This window comes from Osmia lignaria, chromosome 3 (genome assembly GCF_051020975.1).
Source record: "Osmia lignaria lignaria isolate PbOS001 chromosome 3, iyOsmLign1, whole genome shotgun sequence".
Classification (NCBI taxonomy): domain Eukaryota; kingdom Metazoa; phylum Arthropoda; class Insecta; order Hymenoptera; family Megachilidae; genus Osmia; species Osmia lignaria.
In genome coordinates this window covers 10,661,903-10,684,670 of record NC_135034.1, presented here as the reverse complement: position 1 = coordinate 10,684,670, position 22,768 = coordinate 10,661,903, and the positions used below count along the sequence as shown (strand labels likewise).

Genomic DNA, 22,768 nt, shown 5'->3' with positions numbered 1-22,768 from the left:
GTGGGACACGAGTGCTCAAGTACTTTCTCCCTTGACAGAACTACGAGTACTTGTTGAACCATACGCGATATTATCCTCGATGATAGCGGCTCGAGAGGCTTCCAGGCCGATTAGAGTAAAGTGCCGCTTTTGACGCGGCTTAGAATCGAAATTATTCGTGGGAAGATTACGACTAGAGCTTTTTCTCGCTCTCTCTCTATTTTTTCATTTACTGGGTTGGTTTCTTTCTGGTTGGATAAACAGGTTTCTTTATTCAAAGGATATTAATATACTCGTACTCGTGGTTCATGGGAAAAGGGACTTATACAGAGTGATTCTATAAAGAGGAATTAAATACTTGCTCGTCTTTGGGTCCAGAAGCGTGAAAGCGGGAATATTAGAAAAGGCGCTGAGATATTCGTCGACGGATCCCGGAAAAGATAATTAAGCAAATTGGCAGGCGAACGGCAGGGTGTCGGAAGAGCGATTGCACCGTGGAACGTATTCACACGCGCGTAGACCGCATTACTGTAACCGCACAGGACATCCTGGTGATACGGGAATCCTGATGGAAAGAGTTGTTCGTTCTGCTGCCCATTAGCACGTATCGCTCCAACGATACTAATTGTTCCGCTAATCAGAAAATAAATTTTCCTAAAGAATCGCACCTGATTTGAAAGGAATCGATTATTGGAATTGATTGAAATCCTGCAACAAGGATTACCGTTTCACAATGCTGATAAAACTATCGTGTCACTAGGGAATTGCCAGTAGATGGCAAACCAAATTGAATAGAGGAATCTCTGCACTCTGGCTTCCGGACAAGCTGCGGTTGAGCTTCCTTTTCTAGATACTCGGAGATAGAACGCTTTTTCTCGGTAATTCGAATAAAATAGAATTAGAGGTAGCAAATGAAACGACTGTATTCTAATTAAGTAAGTATAATAAAAAAATTTGTCGCGTTACGAGTGACTTGGAAATTAAGGTGTTAAAATAAAATAAAAAATTAAAGTGTCTCAATATTATACTGTACATAATAAAATATCATAATTTTGTACACGACGATGTCGATAGCAGACTATAAATAACAGTTCAAAGGATTAATTCCATTTCCTTTAACTCGATAGATTTCTAAACCAATCAACCCTGATCCAACTATTTCAACAAACGTTTCAAACTTACCGTTCATCTTGTTGTAGTCGACCACGGGCCGGGACAAATCGAGACCTTTCATTCGCGTCGATCGGAAAAGCCTGCAGCACCGATTGTCAATTCGAATCACACATGCTATCACAGTCAAGTCTCACGATAACACGTTGTCAACATAATCCAACGGTTAAACGAATCCGCAAAACGTCGAAACTGATCGCGTGTCCATGATGAATCGATCGATACCGATTGTCCGTGCAGGAAGGATAGGTAGTTCGTTCACTGTTAGATCGGCAGGGGGTAGGTGGTCGGAAAGCGTAGCGATACTACGAACCGTACGACGCGGATAGGACACGATGACGAAATAAGAAACGGATGAGGAAGAGAAGAGCGCTGCTCCGTGTCAGCTGGCTCTTGGCAGACTAGAGGATCCGAAATCTGTTGAGAAGAGGATGGCACAACGAGGGTTCCCGAGGGAAGCCAGGGACGATCCACGGGGTGTGGCGGAGCCGCTTCCATCGAGACCTCTGGTTGGCCCACGGGCGGAGCAACCCCTATCGCATTCGGATCCCCACCAGTCCACCGCAGCATCCCTCGACAGAGCGAGCAAGAGAACGAAAAGCTGAAACTGAACAGACGAACACAGAGACACGTTGCTTATACTACACTGACAGAGAAAACGTAGCTGCGGCTGTCTGAGCGAGTATGACCGAGTCTCAGAGAGGGGGAGTCGAGGGAAGAATCAGAAAACGTGACTCTGATAACGAACGAGACACACGCTCCTGCTACCAACATCAAACACCTACTCCAATTTCTTGGAATGGTTCGCAAACCAGTTTCTTTCGTATTATCCGCTCTACACGGATTCGTTTCTTTTAATTAATTACTGTTCTTCAACTTCGTTTCACCCTTCTCTGACGAGAAGTGAAATTTTCTTGCCTATCACAATTATCACTGATTCTTAAATTCTTGCGACCTGTGACTTTCAACTGGTAGCTTTTTTTTCTTTTTTTATTACAGTCTGAACGTTATTGATCATAATGCCGATTGAAGAAAGTCGAGTTCCTTTCACACTTTTTTGCAGAAGGAATACGAAACGATGGAAAATGTACGATTCGCTGACGAGCACGGGTCAAATGTCAGAGTGCGAAGAAATGTTTTCCAATGCGCGAACCCTCGAGAACGTGGAAAGACCCCACGCAGAGTCAGGGTCAGTGGAACAGCCATCGAAATCTTTATTGGACAGGCTCGGTCACCTTTTTCTTCGGAAAGTAGCTGTCACGAGAGGCTGTCTAGATTCTTTTTTTTTTTTTTTTCGACCACCTTTCACAATACATTGCGGTTTGTTCCTTGGACCGTCATCACGCCTCGCCAGTCAATCGAACGCGCAACAGAATTTCCAAAACGTCACTCTACTCCTGTTTTTTCCATACTCTTTCCTTCACAGTCAGTGAACGACTTTTCTGATGTCAACGGAAAAGTGAAATTGAAACCGCGAGGAGTTCGTTACACTCTCGCCGTCCGGATATTTCGATCGTCTAGGGAAAAATTCGTTATTCCATTTTATGAATTCGCAAAAAAGATGTATGAACGGTAAAGGGTTAAATCCACGAGTGAAGAGAAAACGGTCGGAAAGAATGAATAGCCCGGGTGAAAGGATGTCGAAACAAATCTTCATTTTCCGTGTGCCGCGAAATTCAGCGAGAAAGAAGGTCGTGTAAGCGATATGAGAGGTGTTCCGGAGGCAGGAAGACATGTGTCGCGTGCAGTTATATCATTCTTTATGGCCGGCAACGTTGGTACCCTTCGTTCATTCAACGCGATCGTCGTAGCTGCGATATTTGGCCAGGGGGGGGTGGTTGATTTACACCAGCATAAAAATCTCCCCCTCCCACCAATCTCTGACGTAGATATCACCTTCTTCGACCACCCCTTTCAACCTCGCTCGCGAATTCGCGCGCTTTTTATATGGGGTTGCTTGTGATAAATGCGACCCACTAATGCGATTCCTCCGGAGAAAGAAAATGAGAAAAGAAACGAGATCTTTCAGAATTTCTGTGTTAAATAAAAATGTAATCAAGTCTGTCTGTAATAAAAATGGATAATTGACTTTCGAATTGATTTTCCTGACGGACACCGCTAACACCCGAAAGCCTCAAATACTATTATATTAACTATCGAGAAAGTGGCGGACGACGGGGTTGGTTTAGGGGTGCAATAAATAACACGGGAGTATCAAAGGGTTATCAGATCTAAGCAGAGTTTGTAGGTGTAGCGCAAGTTGCGTCGCGTCGAGTGACGATGCCGTAACGTCGTTGGCAAAGTGTGCGCATGTAGGGTGAGAGCCCACGGGGGTAAAAGGAGAGGAAGAGGGTAGGAAGGGGGGGGGGGGGTCAGGCGCGAAGCTATTAAACTGACAGAAACACTTGCCACCCCCTCCTCTGACCCAGCCACCCCCTCGACCTCCGACTCTATGCCATCCCTTACTCGGAAGCCCTTCGTCCCTTACTGCAACACAGCCGAGTTATTAATATTTTTCACACCCCCGAAAATTGTCTCCTGTGTACTCGCTCGTCGGGGACCGACAACTTTCGCCGTGTCGGAGAAGCAATTTTACAGGCGTGTCAACCGCCTGCCTGTCGCTGTCAAAACGACGACGACAACTACGACAAGATACACTCGGAAGGACCCGCGTCCGCTATTGTTCAGCCAGTTCCCGTTCGCGATTATCGATAAATTACGAAATACCTTCGTGGCTGCGAACTCTGTCGCCGTTGAAATTCAATTATCGATCCTCGAACGAACATCCGTTGTTCCATGGCATTATAGCGCGTCTAACGAAAGAGTGAAACGAGTTCGATTCTCTCGACGAGGTTCAACGACTTATTATCCATATGGGAATCAGATAAACGCGAAATCATTTTCGAGTAGCCGGTTGAAGAGTTTCTCGAGATGCGATCAAGGTGGGCCAGGAGGAACGAAGGATCTGCACTCGGAATGAATTAGTGGACTGTTAACGGTCGACCAGAGAAAGAAGTAGCCAACGCGAGTTAAGCTGAAAGAAAAAAGAAGAAAGAAATGGTCGTCGATGCTCGACAGCGATCAAACAATCGGCTGCTGCTCGAGTGGTCTTCCAAGAGTCCGCGTAGTCGACTTCTTGATCTACCCCAAAGCGATTTTGCGCGTCCCTCGACAAAGACGCGAGTACAGGGAAGAAAGAAAGAAAGAAAGGAAGAAAGGCGTAGCGTAGGGATGGTGACGGGGGAGAGATGAAGCGGAGAAGAGAGGAATAATTCGAAGCTAGCGATACAAGGCTAGGTGAAAAGGATCGAGGAGAGACGACGTGCGTGTCGGTGAATACCGTTTCGTACCCTTAGCAACGAGAGCACGTATGTACATATATGTCGGTGAGTTAGCCGAAATACCGATTGGTGGTGGATCTACACGTCTTTAGATGGAGTCGCCTCAACGGTCGTGCCCGGCAGTCTATAATTTCAGTTCGAGTCGAGTTGGTTCTCTGCAGTGTTGTGTGCGCACACGCCTCGGCTGCCTTTCGAATCGCTCCTGCCCTCTCTAATGTGCCATTGAGAGCCACGTTATGTGGCATAAGTAGTCGAGCAGAAGAAAGAAACGCGTCGAGTGCAAACGAAAGAGAAAAACATTGGGAACGAGAGAGATGAGAAGACTTTATATGAATCTCAGGAGCACCGCCCTCCTGCCTCGAGGAACTTGAGACGCGATTGTTGTGCGCCGCGTGCACGCCGTGTACCAGAAGCATTGTCCCTCGTTAGAGGCCACCGGAAGTCACCGGAAGACGATGAACTAACGGAAGACCCTGTACCTTCGAACTCCTCCCGTCGACGCCCTCCTTTTTTCGACAAACTTCTGCAGCTTGTCTCTCTCACCCCGTCGAGAGATTTCTTTCGACTTAACGATTTTTACAAACGCGTTATAGGTACGTTGCCGCGTCAAGGACACCGGAACGACTTTGCACCCTCGGGGTAATCTCTATCCGACAGATTGATCGTCCGTGTCGAAACTTTTTCAGTCGCGGAGTTAATCATTTAATTGCTAACGAAATCCAATTGCCACGTTCGTGATCGAAGATTCAGGTCACGGGGTCAAGATCGACGAAAGGTGTAGGAGAAGATCCCAGATGCGGACGATAGAATTATGGCACGCGAGCGACCGGAACTGGCTGAAGTAGGGAAAATCCGGTGTGTATACCGTTGAGCCTTCTCGAGCGCGTGCAACACCCTCCTACCTCCTACTTTCCTACCTTCCGAACACTCATTAACTCTTGTTTCTTCGAGGAATCTAAATTTCAATTAATCCCGTCACGTCGATTATTTAGAATTTTACAAAGGTAGTCGCGACGTTTATATCCATTATATCGACATAATTTCACGGAAAAGTAACGAGGGGGGATGGGGGAATTATCGCTGCGGGCGCGTATTGTTATCGACAAATAGCGGGTAGAGCTGGTCAAAATTCAACGGCGAATTAAACGTTCGCCATTCGTCGACGAGCACCGATTAATTTAGGAAGGTTTGTGCATCAAGTTTACACCGTCAGGCTAAATACGAGCTAACCGATTCGTCGTAAGCGGGAATATTCAGTACGGAACAAAGACCGAGAGACAGGGTTGAAAGCAATAGAGGGAATCAACAGCGATATTCCCGTAATGCATACATAGGCGTAACGTAACAAAGTGCAGGCTTATTGGAAAACGCGTATCGCGTGGAACGACGGGAAGGCAGGACAGCGTGCAAATATTGATGCATTAACAATGCAGGCTAATTATATTTTGGTTCGAGTACGGCTTTGCCGTCGACGATGGTGTTGCCTGCGACGATAGAGACGGTGATGGTGGTGGTGGGTGAAGTTTGCAGTGGCCACCAGCCCGGCCATTTCGCCATTGTGATCCAGAGTTCAGCACACAGCCTCCGGCTGGTTCACAAGCGTAACCCACCGTTAAATTAATTTTATCTCATATCCGACATTAATTTTCTATGTGCCTCGCTGCTGCGTTCGTTTCCACCCCTACTGGCATCCCCTCTGCAATTCCTCTACACCTCGCGTCCCCGTGTACTTATAACTATTCCCGATCATTTTTGATCGATTAACAATTTGGAATCATGTGTTACGATGTCTAACTCTTTATAGTTCTGTTTATCTATCTCAAAATTGATTACGATTACTTTTAGTTGATCGAGTACAAGTGTAAACCTTGGTTAACCTCGGGGGCAAGCAGAACGGTAATCGAAACGATTAGACTCTAATTAGATTCGCATAGTTCGAGCTTCGGGCTGTTTAAACGAGCCACGCGTCCTCAACGAATCCTCGGCTAGCTCTTCTCGCTCGTAGATGAGAAGATCGAAGGGCAAAACCCCTGCGGATATCAGCCCTTGGCGGGGGCAAGTTGCGCAAGGGTAGAACCTTCCAAAGGGAGGGGGAACAGATGTTTCTGAGCGTGAGCCGACAACGTAATCTATGTTCTGTAACATCGTAATTAAGGAAAAATAAATGTTCCTCTTCACCCGCTTTCCCTTTTTCTCGCGTCAAAGTTGAAAGAAGAAAGATAACTTGTTAAAGTGGATTTTGTAAATAGCATGTACATAACTGGCAGGCAGCAGATTGCTCATCATCGAATTAAACGATCGCGATTACCGTCACCTCGATAACATCTGGACGGTATCGTTAAGGTAAAGAGAAATTATCGCGAATCGGGAATCCATTCGTATCGACGTGAAACGTAATCGAGCTGGATTCAATTTTCGCGGGGGTATCCACGCGAGCTCTTCGACGCGATAAATCGCCGCGGAAAGAATCGAATCTGCTTGCTGGAATCTCACGCCTCGCTCGTAAACAAGGCCAACAATGCACGCTGACCCTCTGCTACCGTGTTTGTTCACGCATCCCTTATAGCCTTTACGGACCGTTTCCAGCATGGGCGCGAGATAAAGTGGATTTAAAAGTTTCGATTCGATCCTCGGCCACCGGCTCGTGGCTTGACTTCTCTTCCCTGAGAGGGGAAGGAGAACGAGAAAAACGACGCGACTTCCAGAGGGTCTGGCCACTCTTCTCGAGATAGATACGATCTGACCGTTTACACCCCCGAGCTTTACCGAAACCGGAGCCGACTGAATGGAAATCGTAGAAACCAGGACAGTTCTGTCCAGAAACGACAATTGTATCGATCGACTCGAAATCTGGATTTTTCGATCGATGTTTTATCATACCTGTTTATGCTTATCATGGTTACTGTTATTTATCGAGGCTTGAAAATAAACTCAAGTCAGCGAAAAGATATTTCCAACTCGAATGCTAATTTCAAGTCATTATGTTTGCACCAAGCTAATACGATATCACGTGTCGACTGTAATTTCCTTGGAATTCAATTCACAACCCATCGTCCTGATAACGTTGGAATTTAATCCATAAAAATGTTAAGTATCACCTTCCTCCATCATCTAGACGATAAATAATATGATCATTCATTTTTTGAATCATCGATTGTCTTTGTCAGAATTTTCAACAAAAATATCAGAATGAAAAAAAGAAGTGTCTCGTTATCAGAACGATCGGCAATATCCGACAGTCGCATTCGCAAAACCAGGAGATAAGAGTCCAGATATCTCTGTTGGCAGTCGTCGTTCCATCACGTGCGAATAGACTGCCTCTGACTCTATTCAAGCTGGCTGGAAGAATAGCTGTGTGATTCTATTCAGAGAAAAAATAAGAGGGAGAGAGGAAGAAGAAATCTACGGTGTGGAGACAAGAGAAATAAAAGAGGGGGGCAAGGAAATCCGTAGAGGGGGTATAACAGCCATCTGGGAATCGAATATCTTCGATCTAACGGCATCTTTCCGTCGAAATATCCGCAATTGTGGAAGAGTAATCGATGGACAGTCGGTTGCGTGAATTTCACGGGGTAACTCGTCACGATGCACCCTTTGGGACCGTTCAGGGGCACCGATGAAAGGGCGCGAAACGAGTAAAGATGTTTTTCTACCCTTCCTAGATCATGCTTCCAGTTAACCTGCGTTTCGTTTTGTCCTATGAAAATTTTTTTCCGTACGGTATGGAAGTATAAGAGGGGTTGATGAAAAGCGTGAAGTTTCACGGCTGGGGGTGAAAGAAGCCTTTGCGGTGACACGGATCGAAATCTAATTGAAGTTCCATGAAAACTACCAACCTGATTTTTTTTTTATTTGTCCCTGATTAATCTCCTTAGAAATTATCTTTTTGACGATAAATAACTGAAGAAAATAATACTATCAAGCTGAACGAAAGACTATGCGATAATCATCAAGATTTACTACCTGCGAACAAGGGGTGGAAAAGCATCCTGCAATTCTTAGGAAAACAGCGTACGATATACGATACCTACACGGGGTTGAAAAGTCAAGTTACCCTTTTCGAAATTTTCGTGAAATACAAAGAGCGTGAAAAACACGAAAAAAGTCGACCGGAGGGAACCTCTTTTATTTTTTCTCTCCTCGAAGATTCGTGCTTCCAGCAACAGCCACTCGTCTGGTATTGTCTGCGGTTAACCCGTCGCGACCTATTCGAGGATTTCGATTAAAAGGAAAAAAGTTACGGCACAATCGCGACCGATTCGACTCGAGGCGTGAGAAATCGCCGGCCCGGACGATTTGTAGAGCCAATAACCGGCGATCTATAACTCATCCGTAATTGTTCAGGCAGTAAAGAAACGTACTCTTCCTTTCGTCCTTCTAATTCGAGTTTGATAGTGTCGACACTCGACACCGGCAAGTAGGAAGTACAACGAGGTCGATAAATAACCGATGAGAATCGAACCGGCGCGGGGGAGAAAAAAAAAAAGAAATTTGGCAACAGCCGCGCCGGAAGCGCGAGAAGATTCAATTTCGTCGCCGATTCGAAACGAACGCTCATCAAATACGAATTCCAAGACGGGGGTTGCAACCCCATGAATATCTGCGTTTCGCCTATAACTTTTATTAAAAATATTTCTCAACAGGGTGATGTGTCTTTGACAAACGTACGCTACAATCGGAGCTTGTTTTTCGAATGAAAAACAGTGTCAAAATATGAAATTGGCGATTTTGGGCAAAAAAATAGGAAAAAATGTCTGTTAAAGCTTATCGGGGCGACGGTGTCCCATGGAAATTCAAGTTTGATCATGGATTTGAATTCAGTCAGTGGCGGACGGTTGAAATGGTACCGCGTGCGTCAGACATCAAACGCCTGGCTTGGCCCTTTGATCAAGCTCTGTCATTCAGATGACTCTTGTCGAGCATGGCAGCGACGGTAGAGGCGTTAAAAAATTGATTATTGTGTCATGGCCACCGTGTGAATACCTATTGACGCTCGCAGCGCATGCACTATATCGTCGATTGACTGCGATCATTTTTTCATTGGCTCTGCGACACCTACGGTGATTCGTTTGTTCGTTTCGGTGTTTCCCTTTTTTCTGCAGAAAATCCCTTTCGTCGATCGACGGATAATATGAAAAATGTATAAATTCTGCCATAGAAGGTTTAATAAGTTCAGACCTTCCGGAGGGATATAAGGGTTTCTATCCCTTTTCCATTGAAACGGGCCGCAATCATTAACATTCATCTTTCGTGGACGAAGGCGAGCTCTCTCACGAGTTTAAGCAACGATCAGCAAAGTCGAGGACGATGGTTTTGGAGTTTCAGCGGGTTCCCTGACTCCCGTTGGAACTTTCTTTTCAGCGGGCAAAGTTTCGACTGTCGGGTCAGAGGGCGCCGATACCGAAGTTCGATTACGTCGACGCCACGTACTCTCCCCCGAGACTCGAGGAGACTTCCGATTAAGCGACCAAAGATGGCAATGACGTCTCGACGTGGACGATTAATCGTTTCCCAAGCATGGCTATATGTACACACATATATATATATACAGGGTGTATCATAATATGTGGCTATAACATCAGCCGAATATAACAGGAAACTATGAGGTTGATTGATAAAATTAAATGAAACATTGATTAGAAAGTGATAAAAATTGAGAAAAAAAATGAAAGAGCAATAGCACGAAACACGACGATCAGCATTACTCGCGAATTCGAAAATCGAGCCACACCGCGCTAAAACATCCCTCTGCTCTCATCCTAATGGGGACCCGTCTCTAAGGGCACTTGAGGGTGTGTAATTGCTAGAATCCACGGCCCTGCTACTACACCGCATTTACGCGTTATGCGGGGTGCGTGTTTGGCACGGATCGACCACCTACTGGGTGTCCCATGAATTTCGACCCTGACCGATCTGACTGACTGCATGGCTTTCCAAGAATCTCAGTCTACAATTTCTTTCTTAAGATTCCAATAACATATCCTAATGATTAAATAAAATAAATTACAACATAACGTTATTATTCTAAATCCAAGAGAACAGAGAATGCAATACAAGGTTGAAAGGTAAAAAATTTCACGTGAAACGTGCACGAGACACGGGATAAGGGGTGAAGGAGTTAAAGAACATTATCGACGACCCCGACGAGACGGGGGTAGCTCTCGTTCGCGAGCAGAAGATTGGAGGGGTTAAACGACGAGCCACTAGAAAACAATCCCTCGGCCGCATTTGCGGATGCTCTTTTCTTCCATTCTCTTCCCTTCTCGCCGATGTTTCTAGCTCGTTTCGTCCCTCTTTCTCTCTCTCTCATTTCGCTCGACAGATGGCTCGGTCGCGTTTTTGTTTCAAGGCTCGCGCCAACAATCGTCGCATTACCGGAACAAAACGACTCGACGATCGGCCCTTTGAAAAAAGAAAAAAAAAAAAAGAAAAGCTGCGAGAGGCTCGAGTTGAACCAGTGGGGGAGGAAGGGGATGGATGGTGGTTCAGGAAGTCCTGATCGACCATATCATCTCGTTAGAAGCACGCACCACATGTCCAAACAGAGAGACAGAGAGAAAGAGGAACGAAATGATTGAGAGACAATGATTCGATCGGTTCGAACACGCGACCACGAATAATAATATGTACTTGTTGCAAGTGCAACGAGCCGATTGAAATACTCGAATCAATTGTCTTTCGGAACGAGGTCTAATCGTTGCCGATTGTTCTATCATCCAATGCTCGCATATGCTTCGTTCACCGTGTACGATCAATTAGGAACAGTGTGTAGTTTATTTAAGATTACGAAGAATGGATAACTCTTCGATATTTATCACTGCGATCGAATAAACAATTTAATTATCAGTTCTCATTTAACAATTGCCTCTAACTTTCCTCGGGCTGACTTTTACGATAAACAATGCCAAGGCATCGCATATTATCACGTAATCGAAACGCAATGAATTTTTACGACTATTCGAGCACTTCTCTCAAGAGTGTTTCAAATTCTCGCTATTTTACGAGCATCTTCTTAACCAAACATAGATAAACCACCCTCGTGAATAGCGTAACGCTATGTTTCTTCCTCTTTTTTTTCACCCAATACGAGCTGTTCTGTTCTCGATTCACGTAACCGGAGTCGTTCGTTTCTCTCGATGGGGCACAAGTCGAAAAACGCATTAGCGATGCACGTGACGCTGCAGTTGGGACACGAAACTGCGCCGGTGACAGACTCCCCAATGCATCAACACTCTATAGACGTACTGAACGTACCCATCGACTTAGAATTCATACGTACACGTCACGTAGAGTACGTGTGTTTCAACGGTACACGGGACGATATCGGTGCAAATGTGAGCGTGGATCGACATAGGTCACAGCTACGGAATCTCCCCTCTAATGGATTTCACTCATTTTTCTCCCCCGATGGCCCCGCGGCCGGCACCAACCCCAACGACATCTCCGACGCCTTTAAGCCTTTAAGGTTTATTCATTCGACTGCTCCAGGAATCGAAGCTGACGATATAGACGATTTTCAAATGATATTCAACCCTCAAATTACGATAGTGTATCATATAATATTGATACCTTTTAAAATTACAGATATTGTTACTTCATCAATATAATACACTTGTATTGATACCAATATACCGAAAACTTCGATACCGTTTTATCAATGATTTTAACTATACAGCTGATTTCTGTTATCATTCCATCTGGGCACTTACGCAATCTGTACATGCCCATATTACTTCGGCGAATAAATAAATAACGTTTCTCTGTTAGAAAGTGATTCTCAAATGATATTGTCATCGATGTTGCTGATAATTTGTACATACAGAGGTACAAAGACTAAATACAGCCTTAAGATTCATCGAGTCTTTATTACCCGGTTATTATCACCGCTCAACGATAACGAGCAACCGTACCAATGAAAGTATCTTCGAGCAGCGTAACTTTAGCTACTACTTATGGTGTCCCACGGAAATGATTTGAAGATTTTTCGATAACTTCCATTTCTATGGATAATGAGTATGTTAATTAAGAATGAACAATGTAGAAAACGAGGTCAATACGAAGATCCACCGACGACACACATTCCTGATTATTGGCAAATCGAATTTCTAATTCGATCACCGATCGACTAATCTTATCGAGCCCGATAGGCTCGCGATTTTATCTGCACGTACCAAGTCAGGGGTGTCAGAACCGAAATAAAACGGAAACGAGTTGTTTCAGATGCGATATGGATTAGATAGACAGTCAAAGACTATTATCGAAGAAAAGCTATTCAATTCCTTGCAAAAGAACAAAGAAGTTCTGTATTTTTTGCAGGATAAATTTGCGAGAAAATTCCAAGCCCAGCAATATTCGATTTCCGTTGTTTTAGAACGCGAGATGGTGGGCAGAGGACGAAGAAAATTGAAAGGAGGAGAGGGAACAGGCTCGAGTGGAATAGATAGAAGAAGCCAGGCTGTAATTTGTGTCGTTTCTTGTTCGACGAACTTTACCAAGTGCCTATTTGCCTTATCGACTCTCACCCTCTTCTCTCCTTCCACCCTCGAGTTCCTAGCTGTTTTTTTACACTCGCGTTCCTGCCTTCTCGAGTCGTCCTTGCTCAAGAAGAACAGGCCACGACACGCAATCTCGAAAAGCTACGTAACTCGCATGCTTCCACTGCGTTTCCACGAACGAGAAGTCCTTCCACGGTCATCTTGATAATGGAAGGAAGAATTACCACGATAATCGTCGCGTTTGATGATCGCTGATTAGTCTCTCAGATGCCCTACATTCTTTTCGATTGGCAATTCCAAATTTATTCGTCCTCAAGTATTTACCATTTTCTTTGAAACCCCATTACCTATCTGTGCCTGGTACATAATCAAATAACGTAACAGTTCGTTTGATTTTTATCAGGATTACCAACTTTAGTTACTCTCTCATTAATCTCGAATCGGAATATGTATATCACAATATGTAGTGAGGGCAAAGGAGTTAAGCTTAAGATGGAACGAGACCAAATCATGTTCCAAAGTTCAATTGGTATTCGTCGTGATGAAACGAAGATTAAGTACTCACGATTGCCTTTGAAAATCATGTCAATGGACACCTGGGTCAAGAAGGTTTCGGTACTCCGTTTCTGGTTCTTCTGCTAGAGGTCGAGGCACGATTAGTGTTTTGTAGAAACGCCGCAACGATAGCATGCATGACACCCGAGTGTTTACCGACGAATCAGCCGAAACGGTTTTCGCTGGAAATCGAACCAACCCGATCGACGACACTTTCGCGTTATCTGATTCTATCTGTTCGGCCACCCTTTGTCATTATCATGTCGGAACGACACACGATGAAAGCGACATAAGTACTCCATCCGTTGTTCGGCCGAAAATTCATCGAGTATCACGTTACCTGTTCGATTGATAACAACTGTCGCACGGTGTTACGTCATTCACGCGTGTGTCATAGATTAGCCGAAAAAGAATTCTTGTGTAACGAATCACGTTCGGACTTTGTATCGCGTTTTACATCTTTCATAATAAAATAGTAATATGCAGAATGCAAGCAATGAAAAGAGGAAGAAGAGGTCTGGACGATTGCTCGTAAGTGCCGTGCGTCGCCGACCATCCGGAAGGAATCTTGGTATCTATGGAGGAGCAGAGCGCCAAGAGCAAGCTGATAGAATGAAACGTTTCTAAGTGTCTGCTTCGCTCTGTATCCATCGTATTACTCTCGGAGAGTGTCCTGATGCTCATCCCTAGCCATATGGTAACGAAAACCTAATACATTAGATATGATACTTAAGCGAGTATCAGTGGCTCGCAACAGCATCACGATCCAGTAAAAAATCCGGTACAAACAAGCTATTAATCGATATCTTCGTGTTATCTATCGATGAGCGATTAACCATCAATCTTCGTGCAAAATTATGACCCCTATTAATACGAAAACACGAATCAGACTATGGAGCAAAGTCCAGTATAACCGAATATCAGATATCGCGATAAGAAGATAGTCACAACAATAAGATTGTTGTGCTATTATTAAAATATTGAACATCTTGAAGTTAATTTTGAAATATAGGTTAAGTCGAGATGGTAACGATTCAAAGTGGAACGAATGATCGATGATCGAAAAAGAGAACCTCTAATCCCAGCACCACCTGTGCAGCGTGGGATCGTCGGGATTGCTCGTGTGATGTTCCTGAACGTGTCACGAGGGCTTCAGCAGCCTAAACAACCGGGCGGGCATCGCGAGATAAAGAAGCACCGACCAGCCACTCGGCGAAGCCTTTCGAGACACTCGTGGCCCTTGTTTGCACTGAGCCAGATAAAGCTGAAGAGGCCACAGTCGGTGACATCCGGCATCTTCGTGGACATCTACTCTGATTATTCTCTTAATGACTCTGCATTGTTTACCGATATCGTCTGGCTTCCTGTTAACCCTGTTCGATTTCCTGAAGAACCCCCGGCTAGCCCCTTCGTTTCGTTTCTTTCTATTCTACGTACTCCACATCTTTACACTCTGGCTGGATCGCTGTCATAGCAGGAGGATATCTCTGTTCTCAGATACACAGACATCCTTCTTCCGGTAGATAGGAAAATTTGGGCACCAACAATGTGGGAGGATCGACGGTTGTATCTTGCGGACAATCGAAAACGTTAGGTAGACGTCGAGAAACATTGACGAACCGATCACGAATCTCTGCGCCAAGTTTTCAAGAATCTCGTTCACGGCTAGGGAGTTTGTTCGGTGATTTATGCGAAGGACTCTGACTCGGAGGAGTCTCGGTGATCCTGGCAGGGTCAGTTGCGCGGCTGGCTGGCAGGCAGGCGTGAAATGAAGCTTCGAATTCGAGAGGCGCAGTGGTGGTGCTTTGCCTGCTCGGTGACACAGTAGCTAGGGGGGCCCAATGAATGTCCGAGTTCTTTATGGGGCAACCCGAGACCGCAGCGGACGAACGCGGTACCAGGAGGACGTCCATCAAAGGGTTCCAAATAATTACCGCCTGTGGGTTCTGCAGCTACGAAAATCGGGGTAAAACGCGTCGCCGAAAGGAGCCACGGTGATAAGTCAGTGAAACGTTTTCTTTTCTTATTTTTTTCATTTCTCTTCTTCTCCTTGCTCTTTCCCTACGGAGAAAAAAAAAAGAGCCTCCTTTCTTGACACGGCTATATATCAGATCCTAAGTCAATAACATCGTCCAATAAAATTCTCGTTTGTAAAAGAAAACCGAAACGATCGGTTTTTATTAACCTCACGATCGGTAATGCTCTTTGGGAAAATTGTAAACAAGATAAACGGACGCAGTTTCCATTTCGTATTTGTGTTCGCGTCTTGTTTCACTTTTTCTACTAAGTTCGATCATCGAGGAAGTCGTTTTTTCTCGTTGAGAGACGCGTTAACGAGCGAGCAGAGACGAGACATCGAAGCGTGTATCTAGGAAAGGAAGCTTCGTAGCTTCTTCGAGTTCCAAAGTGTTTGATCGATGGATCCTCGAGGTCTCGGACCGGAAATTATGCGTCAGCCTATCGTCCACGCCGGAAGTGACGGCACGGCACGGCGCGACCGCAACGATCACGCCACTATCTGCCGTTTTGCTGATTGCATTTTCTTTCGTCAGCCGGGAAAACTTCCGGCGTGTTTGTTTTTCGCACGGTCGACCGTCCGCCAGAGGAACGGCGACAATTTCCTCGATAGACACCGGCCGGCGCGGCGGTGGATGGGAAACGTTTACAAAAGACCCGCTGAAAGAATCGATTTGCATTTGCCGAACGCTTAACAACCTCTTTATCGATTTCCCTGCAAATTTGTCCAGTTGAAATAGCAAGGTAAGAGGCTGGAAATTGTTGAAATCGAAAACTCGTCGCGTGCCGTTAGGACACGCGAGTTCCAGACGCATTCATATTTTAATGAGGACATTGTGAGCGAGGTCAGATGTTTGTAACCATACGCCATTGTGCTTGATCTTCCAGGTTATCGTAAGTAGTTAGTCGCGTGTAACGTTAAGAAGAAGGGATCCGCCCACGAAAGATCGTCTTTTGCTAGAATCAGCAGGGGGACACGAAAGAGATCCTCCTCCGTGAAGAAACTGGATACCCCAGGGGGGGTCTGGCTATGAAATAACGCCTCACCTATTGCGAATGATCGTAAGAATGCTCGATGCAAGCAAAACACGTTTCTCGATACGTTAGTGTGCTTTACGGTCGTTTATCTTCGAATTCTTTTCGTTCAGCCTTTGATCGTAATAAACCAAGAAACTGACTATCAACGAGAACAAATTTTTCTAAAAGGGGTTGAAACGTCAGCAGCACCTGTTTACCGACGCGAGGGGATCTCTCACATGTTACTGGTTATCATACGTAACGTATCATTTTCCATCCACTTTCCGACCATCGTCAGCTGCCCATAATAGGCTGCAATTAAACTCAACTCGTTTCCCGGAACGTTACCACGAATCAATTTCAACATTTCACAATTACCTGACTTATCACCGTTTCACCCTTCGAACGAGATAGCTAGCGAAAACTATACTGATTTAGAGGGTGAAAAAAGATAAACGCGGGAAGTGGTGAAACGAGTTCACCATCGAACAGGGTAGCCAGAAGATACGAGGAAAGAAGTCACGCTTCGAAGTTCGAGAGGGTTGAATGTCGGTGACCGGACATGAACGAACTTTCGGATTAGGACGAAATAACTGGAATTACCGGCAATCCGCGAGCTTCGAAGGACCGATAAATCAAGGCTGGAAGCACGAGCATCCGGTAGCTCATACCATTGGCCCGGTACACGCAACACAGAGCTGCTCGCCTCGCTTCGTCCGATAATCCTCGCCTGACAAAACGATGGAACGATCGGATTGGAAATAAGTCCGCAGGGATGTTCCTCCGACATTTCCTCACGCGATCTTCTACGCAACGAATAAAAAAAAGAAGAAAAAAAAAAAATCAATCGATTTTCTACAATAATAAACCGAAATCGTTTCCATGTATCGGTAAGAGGGAGGTACACCATCGCTCCGGAAACGAGTCGACGAACAACAATAGAGACATCTCGATCGGCAAGGACTAAACCGTAAATTACGATCGGCATCTAAACCTGAAAATGCTCGACGCTATCTGCGATCGCGAGAAGGAGAAAGAGAGAAAAAATCAGCAGAGAATCTGAACCGCCCAGCGGAGGGTAGATATGTTCCGTAGCATCTGTCGTCACGCCCTTTCCCGTCTACACGTGTGCATTTCACGTACTTACACACGTTAAGTCACACGTCGATCGTCGGTCGTGAGCAGAGTTGAGGGATGTTTTTCAGTTTGGGGTCGCGGGAGAAGGGCCTAAATGTTTTATTACTTAATCATAACGCTCGGGGGCGGGTTGTTCGATGCGGTGGGGGTTGAAGGGGTGGCATAATGCGTCCGTCGCGTCGAAGGGTATTCGATAGAATTATTCCACGGGCCAATTATTCATTGCGTCGAACGGACTTCGAAGGACGATACCGTGACTCCGCGATAAATCATAATCGAATGTGGTGTACGAGCATAACGAGTACGTGTATTAAAGAAATAAAGAATTCTTGATCGTCGGCGTAGTATAAGAAGGAATGTTGAACAATTCGTAACTCGCGATTCGTAGAGGGTGATTTCTAAGGGAGATACGGGCCTCGTGGCCTGATTTCGAAAAGCATATTGTTCGCCCCCGAAAAAACGCGAACGATTCAATTAGCTGGATAAAGAGGGGCTTGCGGTGTACGTTTTACGCAGGAAACAGGAGAGAGGGCGAGACAGAGGGATGATAAAATGGACGAGAGACTGAATGCGCATTGACGCGAGAACCACCGTGACAAAAGGGCTGAGGCATCCCCGCTTATTGTCGTTCGCGCCCCGTGAATATCCTGCTTGCTCCTCTGTTCCTGTGTGATCGATACGTTTGTGTGCGTGTAGAAAAGTACACTATATAACTACATTAGGGGTCGCAACCTTTCCCCGTAGCACGCGCCAGCTGGCTCATTGTTAAATTACGGCCCCACCGATATCTGTTTGTCAACGGCGTAGAATCACGATCGTAAAGATCTACAAACTCCATTCTTGTCCTTTCGAAAGCAGTCAAATACCATGTAACCACATTCATTAATATTTCAAATCATTTCAAAGAATAATTGATATCCTTCGTGTACTGATTATCAAGATATGTCCTGTTAAGATTTCTAAATTTTAGTTAACTTTTTGGGATTGATTAAATCGAAGCATCTTTTGACGAAGGACAGTCGACGCCAATGGAAGGATCATCCTCTAATATATTTACACGGGGTGGAGAGAGAGCTGGGAGAGGAGCGAGAGGGGTGTCTATGGGGCGAGATTTGTCACCCTGCACACAGGACGATACGTGTCGTACACGAACCACGCTTGTATCAACCATTGTCATCCGAGCTGAAAGATTAAGCTAATTTCACACATGTCCGCCCGCTTCGTGCCATTCACCTACATCCATGCGTTGACAGTTGACAGTGTCGCGTGACATAATATGAAACTATGCCCGCCCGATGAATGACTAGCTTGAAAAGATGACGTTCGAATGACGACCCTCGCAAATTAATCTAACATTTGTTACACCGGATGAAAGAGTTCCATCATTTTCTAACGTTCCTTATCGAATTCGTTGGAGTTTCGAAGAATTTCCAATTTCGGCCAGCATCCCGGAAACAACTAACGATTCTCGGATAAAATCAGAAAGGATCCGGAGGACAGTTGTCCCGTGGAAGATGGCAACATCTGCTCGGATGTCCCGCTCGATTAGTCGGCTTCTGTCCGGCAGATCGTCCAAACACGCCAGAGACACGGCTACTTGCTTCTGCAAGAAGATCCCGCCCACATCCTTCGAGGTTTACAATTACGTAATGTTCTACATATGTCCAACCAGGACACACGTGTCCACTTGCTTCTATCCAAGATAGCCGCGCTATTAAGTCTAGTTTACTTTGGTAGGGTGAAACGATAAATTAGACCAGTCCGAGTAGTTTGTCTGTATACATCGTGCCATCTTGGCAACGCGTGAAATTTGATGAAATATAAAAAATTTCATCAGCCAAAGGGAAGAGATGACCGTATAATTTGCTGTTTAACCTTCGGTTCAGGGTACTCTCTTGATTCCCACGCGACCTACGACCTCCGCGTAGTCTCTCGCACGCTCCCATCACGGTGCTTCGAATGAGTCGCCAAAAAAAAAGAAGGCTAAGAAAGGGGGTGTCGGTAATGGTAGGAGGATTGCCAGGACCATCGTGTCCTGGCCAGTGTCATTTGACACAGTCCTAAACCCGATTCGCGCCACAAGCTGATCCTCGCTCTTCTTCTTCTTCTTTCGTGTCCTTTCTATACCTCTTCTTCGCTCTTCCCGTATACCCTTCTTTCTCTTCCGAGCCGTGGGGTTTTTGTCCCGGCATTGGTCGTTCCCAAGCGTAGAACAAACGACAGAACCGCACGAATACACGCGGAATCTAGAAACGCGGGTGTGTTCGTGACGAGGAAATACGTACGTGCAACGGTCTCACGCGAAAACGCACACGTTCAAAGGGGTTGAAACGAGTTTGTGCGAAACACGCCCGCGTTTGTGTACGTGAAGCTGCGAGAGGCGGGTGATCACGATTCCCAGAGCGGAATTCAATTGAAAGAACGGTCCGCGAATCTCTCGTGAAGATAAGGAGACCGCCATTCAGGGAAGAATAGAAGCGTGGTGTGGAGGGTTAGAAAGACATTCGGGACCGAAAGACATCTCCAACTCCACCGAAGAAGATAATGAACCGCCCTTTTGTACAAGTTACTCGATAAGCACTCTACTTTCTCAGGAGTAAAGTTCATTACTCGCCAAAGACCTGCTGAATATCTCTTCCAGCCAGGAAGATTACTAACGTTTCTAGAGTTTCGAATAGAAGATCGAGTTGCCAACGAATTCGTGGCTTTGTCGAAACGAAAGCTATACTGATACAAAATTGAATTCCACTCCGCATACGTATCCACCTTGCCGGAGGAGCATTACCCTCGTGCACGTACCTTCGCCAGGACAAAATAGACGCAACAGCCGTACGTGCCTCGAAACGACAACATGTTTCTTGGTGTACGTGTTTGTTCTTTCTTCTGTCACTGTACGCTGATTTAAATATTGCGGGGTGCGAACTCGTGGGAGGGTGAACGCTCGAAAGACAAGAGACGCGTCGATAAGAAGAAGATATTTCTTCAAATAGATAGAGGTCTACGTAGGAATTCCAACTTTTAGGAAAGCATCGTTTCATCGTCTCTTTTCTGTGAAATCCGGGGTAATATACGTGGACACTTAAGATAAAAGGAAAAGCAGCAGGTTACAGGAAAAGTGGCCTGAGAATCGCCAGAACGTACGGTGACGTTAAGCACCGCTCGAAGAAGGGTGCGAAGTGATATTATGTAGAAATTTGAAGGAAAAAGAAAAGCAAAGGACTTATCGATGTTTGTCGACGTAGCGACCGTATCGATTTCAAATCCAAAAGGTCTGTCGATCTCGAAACGCAGCGTGACATCCTCTTCGCACGCGTAAATCTCCAGGCCATCGTAAAACTCGAGCGCCTGGCCTGGTGATACACAAACAACCGGCCACAGCCACAACTATTGTACACCCTTCGGACGAGAATGATCGTAAAACCGCGTCTCGATCGATAAATCTTTCGAACCTGTCTAAACAGGATCTAGAATCGCGTAACGCGCGTTTCTTTCTCTTCGAAGTCGGAATAGAAACGATCGAGTAGGTGGATTTTCAATTTCGTCCTAGCTCTATCGTTTCTTTGCGAATGATGCTTATTTACATATTATTTATCGACGATTGAGAATTGTTTGACAAAAAAGCAGTGCGTCATTGTTCGGCTGACGGCTGTCAATCTGCATAAGAAGGCGAGCAACCGGGATAAACGTTTTTCCGTCCTTTAACAGGGGCGGCGCGGCGCGACGCGACGTAGCGGTCTAAGCGATAATTTAATCGGCTGGCCCGCAATCGTTACGATCCCAGGCTGGTTTTATGCTAAATTATGCGTCGCTGTTGCTCCAATGAAAATTCACATACCTACGCACACGTCATGCATTTCGTAGCCGATGCGGTACAACGTGGTGCAGGAACAACGTGGCACCGCGCTAATGCGATAGACGTGCCGGAGGGTAGAACGCGGGGACGTAGGGGTGGGTTAGAGGTGGTCGTGCACGATGTGTCGTGTGTCGTGTGTACGAGGTTTTCCTCCTTCGACGTTGTCGCAACGTTGTCGACCAGAAGTGGCAGCGCGAGGGAGACGTACGGCACGAAAAGGAATGGTAACCCGGCTGCGAGGGAAAGCGAGATAGGAACAGGGTGAGGAGCAAAGAAAGGAAAGAGAGAGTAGATGGCGGGAAAAAAAAGGAAATCTGTAGAGCTAATTCGCGTGCCAGATAACGCGGTGGCCGTGCAAGGCTGTGTGTGCTATCGTTGAAATGGTCTCCGTCGAGTCACGGAGGGGGTTGGTCAGGGCAGGGAAAGGCCACTGTCGACTTATGCCAGGGGGTGGTAAGATGATCTTATCGCGCCCTCTCCCCCTCTCTCCCTCTCCTTCCTCCTTCGTTTTTTCCTTCGCTACCTTCCACTAACCCCCTTATTCTATCCTACTCTTTCTTTCTTTTCTCTCTAACCCTTCTTAGCTAACTACTTTTATCCCCTCCCACCCCTGATGACAATATCGCGTGGCCGCTGAGATAACCGCTCGTGTCATTCCTACATCGACTACCTACTTCTCAGTCCGACTAACAGCTACAGTCAGTCTCACAACGGTGTACCCTACAATAGCTTCCGTGAAAATTTATCTCCTGCGTAGAATTCTACAATATGTGAATCCAAAGTACATATAAAACTCTGTTACGCATTTATTCAACCCTTTCTTACCCTACATCGGTACGCCGCGCTTACATTTATAAAACTGTCTCCAAGTTTATTGCAGGAAACTTTTGATTCCAGATTCAGTGTATATCACAAGTAACAACTTCTGTCTCCTAATTATGATAGATCAACTTTCTCAGTCTTGAAACACCTTTTTCCAATTAAGTACGTCTTGTGAGACAGACTGTAGCCGGTTGTTCGTGCGACCAGCGCGGTGTGTACTCCTCGGGTAGGGACAGTTTCGCGGCTGCACGAGAGCCGGAGTAGTAACATGGTCGAAAGGCGATTGTCATCAGGAAAATCTTAGGTCCGCGTTGGACACCAAGGAAATGAGAATGGAAGTTATTACGTTACGGAACAAGGGACGAGGGAGAGGGTGGCGCTTG

General features: G+C 45.7%; 1 protein-coding gene across 5 annotated transcripts in view; it reads right to left on the bottom strand.

Annotated features, from left to right (window-relative positions):
• LOC117607961 (transcription factor hamlet) overlaps positions 1-22,768 on the bottom strand; it is a 59,430-nt gene that overhangs the window by 24,236 nt on the left and 12,426 nt on the right. For 2 of the 5 annotated variants that reach the window (XM_034332279.2, XM_034332281.2), the window contains exon 1: positions 1,162-1,778. The exons of 2 other annotated variants lie outside the window; for them this stretch is intronic. In XM_034332279.2, coding sequence (XP_034188170.1) covers positions 1,162-1,213 — 52 coding nt within the window. In that variant the 5' untranslated portion in view covers positions 1,214-1,778. Of the gene's footprint in view, positions 1-1,161; positions 1,779-13,550; positions 13,923-22,768 lie in introns of those variants that run through there. One more of the 5 variants, XM_034332282.2, reaches the window with a different exon arrangement.